The 9,189-nt window shown below is 43.5% G+C and overlaps 1 protein-coding gene across 1 annotated transcript; it reads right to left on the minus strand.

Moving 5' to 3' along the window:
• Window positions 1–1,212: 1,212 nt before the first annotated feature.
• On the minus strand, window positions 1,213–8,838 carry FBXO5 (F-box protein 5; the record flags this gene model as incomplete). Its single annotated transcript, XM_084228031.1, has 5 exons — window positions 1,213–1,464; window positions 2,733–2,912; window positions 4,009–4,099; window positions 5,558–6,275; window positions 8,718–8,838. 5 exons carry the CDS (start codon window positions 8,836–8,838, stop codon window positions 1,213–1,215), a joined length of 1,362 nt encoding a protein of 453 aa, XP_084084157.1.
• Window positions 8,839–9,189: the final 351 nt, after the last annotated feature.

Consider the following 9,189-nt stretch of genomic DNA (forward strand, 5'->3'; position numbering starts at 1 on the left):
AAAATATTCTGCAGTCTACATTTCATTCTTTCAAGTATCAATTGTTCTGTGGCTGTTAAGCCCATTATACAATTTAACACACCACCAATTGTGTTTTATGGTCTTGTATTGAATCATCTCAAGGTGCTTATTTTAAGTCCCAGTTCCACAACTAAGATATGGGGAGTGGACAGAAAACTACGGTCAGAGTAGTCTGGGAATCCCGTAAGGTCCCAGGGAGTGTAAGAGGCACCCAAGCCTCAGATGTATGTGGCTCTACAACTTGCTAATTCAGCTGTTTAAAGATTTTACTTATTTTTGCACAGATGGCTAGGGTGTAGGCCAGAGGTACCAGGGGGTGAGAGGATTCAACGTATAGTGGGGAGCAAAACATGTGGATCTACTGAAATACACTGCTGAGGGGAGCAGTGAGCAAGACAGGCGAGGTCTGTTGATTCAAGTCGGTCAGCTCCCTGGACTAGATCTAATTAACTCAGGCGACAGGGGTGATAATGCCCATACTTAACCCCTAGGCCACCAGGGAGGCCCCTAATTCAGCTGTTTATGGGATTAAAATGTTTACCAAAATAAAAACTTCACATTATTAAACTTGTAACAATTTTATTCATAACAGGAACAAAATCTTACTTGTACACATGACAGACATACTCACATAAAAAGAGAAATATTTGTGTATGTACAAAAATATTAAAATATACAATCTTTACAAATAAGGAAACAAGGACGATTTCACAAAGAACACTTTTTTTGGTGGAAACATACACACTGAAAAGAGGTTTTTAAGACGACAAAACATTTAAATTAACAGACTCCAGAAGTTGATATTTCAATTGGCAAGGTAAATAAAATCCTCAAAAGCTATAGATGGCAAGCAAAATTTATGTTTAACACTGTCCAGGTAAAATTGTATGGTCTCCCACTGCCATAAAATTTAATGAGTTTGTTTTACCTTTTCATTACAAATAGCACACAACTAGTTTTTCTTTTTTTCTTAAGTGATACTTTCTTATTTATACTGAAAATGGTAAACTTTTTCACATTATATTGTAAAATACTTAAGAGGTAATGTATTCCATTTGCTGAGGAAACCATCTCATGTACAATATTGACTTCAACATAAAAACGAATTGCAAAAACACACTTGTTTTTAAAGTTAAAACCTACATTTTCTAACTAACCTTCATGATTAGTTACAATCGATTTCATAAGAGATCACAGTCGCCGTAAATTCTTCTTGCTTTTTTTAGTGCCTGGCAGAGGACCCATTTTATAACTGGCTTTTAGGGGTTTGCCATTTGAACAGTCTCTGTTGGTGTGATAACTACACAGACACTTTGTACAATAGTCAAATCCACAGCCTTCTCGTTTGCAGGTTGCTCGTTGTAAATAGCAATCGAATTTTGCAGGTGAATTACAGCGAATACAGGCTTTGAGGCTTTCATTGTTTTTCAAAGTCTTGGCAACCTAGAAAGAAAATCCATGAACAAATTTTAGTAAGGACTAAATGTAATTTAGTCAAGTGTACCTTCCCCAAATACATGTAGTAAAGTACTCATCATGAATGTTAATCACTACCATTGTCTAATTTAAATGCCACCCTTTCTATGAGGTCTTCCTGGCAGCATTCAAGAGTTGATTGCTCGTTTATCTTAGTTTTATCTTTAAAGCTAGAACTTACATTGTATAGCATTTTTTTTTTAAGTTGTCATTTTCCATCTTAGATTATAAGACTATGAAGGTATCCATATTTTCTCATCTACACAGTACCCGATAGCAGAGGATCCATAAGTGCTTTTTGGATAAATGTGCATGCTCTGGTCATTGCATCACGAATATTTAAGACAGAGAACCAAATCTTTAAATATATAAACAATTTATATTTATTTGCCAACATATGACAGTTAACATTTTCTTTCAAAATATACACACTTAAGATTATAATTCAAAATTTATATATATTTCAAAATTTAACTTGCAAATTCTCACAAATGAGTAGAACTTGTGATACACATTACCCAATGATCTGAAGGGAAGAAAGCCTCCAGATTCTGAAAGCTGGCATTTTTGTGTTTAGCTAGCTCTCTTCCTCAGATATTATTAAAGGCAGCAATTGCAAAATGTAGTATTGGAGTTTTAAAAATATTTAAAATCAAGGGCCTCTTCTGGTGGCGCAGTGGTTGAGCGCTGGGCTACGGAGTTGCCCGCAGCCTCTGCAGCGCCAGTTCGATTCCCGGCCACCAGGCGAGGGTCCCACATGGTGTGACAGACCTCTCCTGCCGCCCGCTGCTCCCCTCAGCAGTGTATTTTGGTCCATCTGCCTGTTCTGTTCCCTGCTGTGGCTCTGGTGAATTCTCTCACCCTCCCGCGCTTCTGACTATACCCAGTGCTTGTATAAATAAATAAATCTTTAAAAAAAAAAAATCAAAACCAAGAAGGTTCTCCATTGTTTTCTTAGTTTCTATATTAGATCACATCACTACTCAACTTTCAAAAGTGCAAAGTGGCATTTGTTACATGCAGCATAGACATTTTTATGTCCTTTCCTAGTTTTGACTGTTAAGTTATAAATGGTTTGATTTCCAACATTTCTAAAAGTAGAATAAAAAGGACAAAAAATAGATTTCCACCACTAATTCCCTAGTGGTCCTAATTAATGCCATAATTTAAAGCTTTTTCACTTCAACCCCATTCAATAATTGCTGCATATACTTGTAAGCTGATAAACAAATTACCTCAGAGAATTCATCGTGTCGACTGTAAGTAGTACCTTTCTGATCAACTGGATTGGTTAACTTTGTTCGAGCATCTTTTTTGGGGAGAGTTTGGGCTGATTCCTGAACAGAAGCTAATTTGGTTCTGCATGTAACATATTCTCTGGTTGAAGCATGTAGTGAAAACTTAGTGTTCTTTTCCTAATCAAAAAAAAGTTTCAGTTATTCAACAGTCAAACATTTTTATTACTTTTATACATATAAAAATCAACAAGCAACTATAAACCAGAGACATTCTGCAGCAGGGAAGAAGGGAGTAGGATCAAAATAGGGGTGGGAAGAGCACATGGGACTATGGTGATGGTACACAGGTGAACTGGTGGTGGGAATTTCACAGGGACTATAACTGAGATGAGAAAGCACACATTGTTACAAAAACGAGTAACGATGTAAAAATTATTTAAAAAATTACTATTAAAAAAAGACAAATGTATAAACCTATTCCTACATCCAGTTTACCTGTACTAGTTTAAACACAGTAATACCCACCTGTTCACAAATATTTAAACCCTAATAATGAAGATACTGACAGTGTACAAAAGCACTTAAGATATCATTTATAAAACACAACAGCCAGAATAAAAAAATTCTTCCCACCACCAGTAGGTGGCAATAGTTAGGTTTCAGTGTCATCTGAGTCATGAATGGATTCAAAACCTTTCAGATTAGAAAATTTCCCTTTGAGAGCAGTTTACAAAGAAACTGAACTTGGAGAATTTAAACAATAAAGCTACAGTTAAGTACAGCACCAAAATCTAAACCTAAGCATGCCCAACTTAGACCTAAACTTTTAACCATCTACTGATCTAGATTCTTGGAAAAGTTTTGAGGTATTTTAAAGCAAATGAATTCCAGTCTACACTAAGAATCTTCAATAAATTGGTAATTTACTGTTTATCTGGTAACTGAAAAAAAAAAAACAAAAAAAAAACCACAAACAGCAACCATGATTTGCTATCAATATATGGTTAACTCTCACAATCAGAAAACTGAGTAATTAATCATCTCCTTGTTACTTTTGAATATTCTATTTCTAGGGACAGGCCAAGAAATATGACTGGTGGGATTCCTTTACCTTTGAATTTTATTTAAATGAGTTTTAGTCAGACTGAAATGTTTTGGGAATCGAAAAAATAATCCCCATATCACCTATTAATTTTTTCTATATCTTCCTATTTCCAAAGGTAAAGAACACTAGTAGTTTATATTATAAAATGAAATCAATGCAAAGACTTACAGTAACTCTTTGTATTGCTTTATAGTACAGTTGCAATGCCCCTTTGTCATCTTCTAGAATCTTCTTCCAAGTTGTGCTCACTTTAGACACGCTAGGAAAAAACCAATGAAAGCATTATAAAGAGTTAAGATGAACATATTACAGAAACATTAACAATGTGAAAATGACATTTCTACTAGCAGTGTTTCATAAGCCTGGCTCAACATCAGCATTGCCTGGGGGCGCTTGAAGATTTAAAGGGGTCCAGGTCTAGTTATTTGGGTTTAACTGGTCTAAACTGAAGTCTAGGTTCTATTTTGCTGTTTTCCTAAAGTTGCTGATCAAGTAATGTTTAGTGCTTCCAGGGTTAAGAACCACTGCCTTGTACTTCATTTTCTTTGTGTCTGCAAACAAGTAAGAAGGAACCATTGCACTATGTGGCACCATATTAGCTCCTGGTATAAGATTGTGACAAATCAAATTAGAAAAAACTGCTATTAGTAGAAATTAATTTCAAAATTCCATTATGTTAATAAAGTAGCAAACACGAGATGTCAATTATCCCTCAAGTACCTAGTGAAAGAAAAGTCAATACTTTAATCATAGTGTAAAGTAACACTGCAAAAACCACCGTAGGGTTTTTTTCCCCAAAATGTCAAAAATGCCCAATTAAATTGAATACAATAGTCTGTATAATTACTTTTACCCTTATCGCTACCTCATCCCAATTGATTTTCATTGGTGGAACAAGCAAGAAAAGGTAGTTAGTATGTTTCTAGGAAATAATCTTTTTTTTTTTAATTAAGATTCTTTTTTAAGATTTATTTATTTATTTACACAAGCACTGGGTACAGCCAGAAGCACAGGAGGCTGAAAAAATTCACCAGAGCCAGAGTGGAGAGCAGAACAGGCAGACTGACTACACTGCTGAGGGGAGCGGTGGGTGGCAGGAGAGGTCTGTGCGCCATGTGGAACCCTGGCCCGGTGGCCGGGGATCCAACAGAGCTGCAGAGGCTGCGGGCAGCTTCGCAACCCAGCACTCAACCGCTGCGCCACCAGGGGGCGATGGGGAGACCCTCTAGGAAATAATCTTAAGCAGACCTGTTTGTTGGTCTCCATATTTTTTACCAGCCAAACCCAGGAGAGCTTTCCTTTGAAAATGGCTTAAGAAGAATTGAATTTATTTAAAATTTTAAGGTAATACAAGTCATAATGCCTACTGGACTTATACACTAGAACTAGGTTGTGGGTTTTAGTTAAGTCAGAAAGATGTAATTTATGTATTGGAAATTCCACAAATAAGAGCAGCAAAAATCCCAACTAACCAAAACAGTTCTCTATCAGCATAAACACGGAATTTGAAATAAATGGATCAAACGTGTACTTTTAAAAGTTATCCTTATTTCATTTTAGTTGCACACAGGTAGTAAAATACCAGCCATCAGGCAAATGCTGTAACTTCAAACAACAGCACAAAAGACTACTCCACTAAGTCTTTGCATGAGTGATGGTGCTCACCCATCTAAAAGGTTCAGGATTCTAAGAATACACTCAAAGCAGTAATACTTACTTGATTAAGTCCATATCACTGAGCTGGGCTAAAATAGTTTTTAAGAGATGTCTGAGTCCCCGTCCAAAGAGTTCACTGAGAATATCTACACATTCTAGGCCCATTTTCCTGCCAATTATATTCTGTAGTCTAAAATTTCCACTGGATATAAATTCCTTCAACTTTTCTCGATCTATTTTAGGATTTCGTTTTGTATTCTTTTTTAATGTTGAACAAACCACTTTTGCAAAATGAAGAGCTGGCATCAAGTTTTTGTTGGGATATTGGCATGGGCTTTGAGTCTGTAGCAGGCAAAATTGTGGACTGTCACTGAAATTTTCCTCCAGGGGAAGGATGCCCTGTTCATGTTCATGGAGGCCATTTTGTTGAGAAAATGAAGAATAGCCACTATCTTCATAGGGTCCACTGGTCTCCAGTTCTTCTATTTCATTTGAGCTGTTAAATGTTTGCTGTACATGTTGATTTTCCTTGTTATGTAGGGGCTTGCTCTCATTGTCAAGGTCTACAGTTCTGGTGCTCACAATGGGTGACCCGATATCTGATAACCTTTCATAGTCTTTAATGCAGTCTTTGTAAGAACCTTCCAAATATGCAGGAGTGTAAGAACCTGGTTTTCCACTGTCATCAGGCTTTACCAGTTTAAGTCCAGAATGTACACGGTTACAGTTAAAATCACACTTCATTTTGACAGAAAGCGTGGGATTTTCTTCTTTACAACCTACAAAAAAGAACATTATTTACTTAATAACAAAATTCCTACATATATATGAGCATGTGTATTAAGACACACTTCTATATCAATTTATAGTTTTATGAACTTGTATTTCAGCACATTAGCTTGTTGCTCAAACTGTTTCAACTTTCACTATTATAAATTGAGGGATTCTGAGCAGAGAAGACATTTGGACATTTTAAAATGATCATTGGCAGCTGTGGAGAATGGATGGTGGGAAGGTGCTAGTGGAAGCAGGGAGGTTAGGCTAGCTAAGCGTCACAGGAGTCCCTACTGCTGAGTACCTGACAAGGAAATGACTACAGTGGATATAAAGGTAATTGGTCATTTAGAGGGTAAGTCAACAGAGCTTGCTAACTTATTAGATGTGGGTGAAGGAAAGTGTAGTGAAAAATACTGCACAGGGGTCAAAGGGTCCACTTTCTAGTAGACTAGATGATGTCTAGTCCATGCGACTACTTGTATAGTTTGCATGTTCTGTCCAAGTCTGCCATGAGTTTTCTCCAGGTGACCCCAATTTCCTTCCCCTTCCCAAAGATGCGCATATGCTAGGTTTATCGGCATGCCTAGATTGTACCAGTTTGAGTGAGTTGACAGAGCGAGTGCGAGCACGCGCATGGGAGAGCACCCTAGGCTGGAAAGGTCTTCTGTCCAGCATTGTTGGTTCCCTTCTTGAGTCCTGAGCTAGTAGGCCCCAGCTCTGCAATACTGAACTGGAATAAGTGGGGTGGAAAATGAATGAATACAAATTATTGCTTCATGCTAGAAATAGTTGAGGTCTTTATTTAGCAGTTTTTGTGACTGGAAATAAGCTACATAGGAACTCACCTCTAGTTTCTACCAATTAATCTATGGTAAAATTGGTTTCACTATTAAGTCATTTTGCTTTGTATAGGCAATTGTAAACATTTTTTAAAAAATAGATACATTCCACACCGAGAATATTACATATTTTCCCTAAGAATCGAATCCAAGTACAAATGAAAATTCTTTTCCAGGCTTCTAACTAGCTTTGAGGCCTTGGAATGTTCTATTAGTCTTTCATTTTCTCTAAAATAGAGATACTAATATCTACCTCATAGAGTGGTCAAGACTCAAGAGACTGCATTTGTAACACCTCTTGCTCGCCACCTCCCTGTCCATCATAAAAGTGGAATTCTAGTTAACTGTACCAAGTTTGATGGTCCAATGAATTTCCCAAATAGATCTGACCCTGCATATAAAACAAAGAACCAAAGTTGAATACAGTGCTTACAAGATCTTCGCAGCTACTACAATACTAACTAGTTAAGCCCTACCATCCCTAATGTCTGTGCAACCACCATGTGCCCAAAGGCAGGCAGGGCTGTCTCTGAACTCAAGCATGGAAGAGGCGCGAGGCTTGCAGCCACTCTCTGAAAGGAAATTTTACCCAAAAAAACACAAAACTGGTTTGATAAATGGATTTCATGTTCTCCAATTTGCATATGGAAAAAAAAAAGCCCTCACGGAGGTGGCAGCCATGAGGATGAGGCTGGGGAGGACTGAATGAAAGGCCCCATCTTAGAGCCACCGGCCGCGGCTTCCCAGGATCTTCGGGGAACACCCGCCTGTCGGGGGGGCAGGTTCTCCTGCTCGAGTCTCGTCCTTCTAAAGAAAGGGGCCCCTTCTAGCGATCACCAAACGTCCCAACATCGAGTTGCTCATCTTGCGAGTTTCTGGCAATCCCCAGGACCCCCTGGCCGCGTCCCCAGGGAGCGGCGAGCGGGGGAGCGCGGTTCCCGGGGCGCCCGTCCCTCACCCCGGGGCTGGGGTCGGGCGCCCCGAGAACCCCTTGGGCGCTGCTGAGCCGACGCCGCGGGTGCCGCCGCGGCCTTCCCGCGCCCCGCCGAGCCCCGAGCCCCGGGCCGCGGGGAGACGAGCCTCTCCCGCCGGGGCGAGGGTCCCCGTTTGGCGGGAGCGGGCGCCGCGGGGTCGGCCGGGCGCGCCGCGCGGGAGGCGGGAGGCGGGAGGCAGGGCCGGCCTCTCCCGCGCCGCCGCCGGCCCGGGCGCCGACCGGGGGTCGCTCCGGAAGCGGGGCGCGGGGGGGGGGACCCCAGGGCGGCCCGCGCCGCCGGCCGGGCTGTCAGAGGCGCAGCCCGGGTGGGGGAGGGGAGGCCTTTGGCGCCCATTCCCGCGGGGCGGGGTGGGGGGCCCGGCGCGCGGGGGGCGCCCCAGGACGCCAGGCCCGCGCCCCGGGGCCCGGCCCCCTGAGCCCGCCGTCCCGCCTCAGCCTCTCGGGGTCCCCCGCCCCGCACCCCAGCTTCTCTCTCCCGGCCCCGACGCCCCCCGCCGCCCGCCCGCCGCCCCGCACGGGCCCGCGCGCCCGGACGGCGGTGGGGCTCGGCTCGCGGGCCCCGCGGCCCCCCGCGCCCCCCTCAGCGCGCCCCTCGAGCCCCCCTCACTCACCTTCCGAGGGGCGCGGGCGCGCGGCGGCTGTCAGGGCGCGGGGGCGGCGCGGGCGGGCGCGGGAGCAGGAGCAGGAGCAGGAGGAAGGCCGTGAGGAGCAGCTGCAGGGGGGGCGGCTCATGCCAGTGGAAGTGGGGTGCACCTCAGGTGGGGGCCCGCCGCCGCTCACGCCCGCCGGCGGCCCGTGCGAGAGCGGTAGCGGCTAAAAGGCGCCAGCTGGTACTTTTAAAATCTTTGAATTTGGTGCCCAAGTCCGCTCGGCCCAATGGGACGCGCCGCTCTCACGCGCGCTCCAATGGGAAGGCGCCGGGCGGGGACTCCCTCAGCGCAGGCCAATGGGAGGCGGCCCAGGGCGGGGCCGAGCGCGAGGTCCCGCCCCCTCGCCGTGGCCGGCGCCGCGCGTCCCGCAAAGACGCGGCGGCGCGGGGGGGGCCGGGGGCGGGGCCTCGCAGCGCGGGGAGCCGCGGCCCGG

This window comes from Talpa europaea, assembly GCF_964194135.1.
Source record: "Talpa europaea genome assembly, chromosome: 2".
Lineage (NCBI taxonomy): Eukaryota > Metazoa > Chordata > Mammalia > Eulipotyphla > Talpidae > Talpa > Talpa europaea.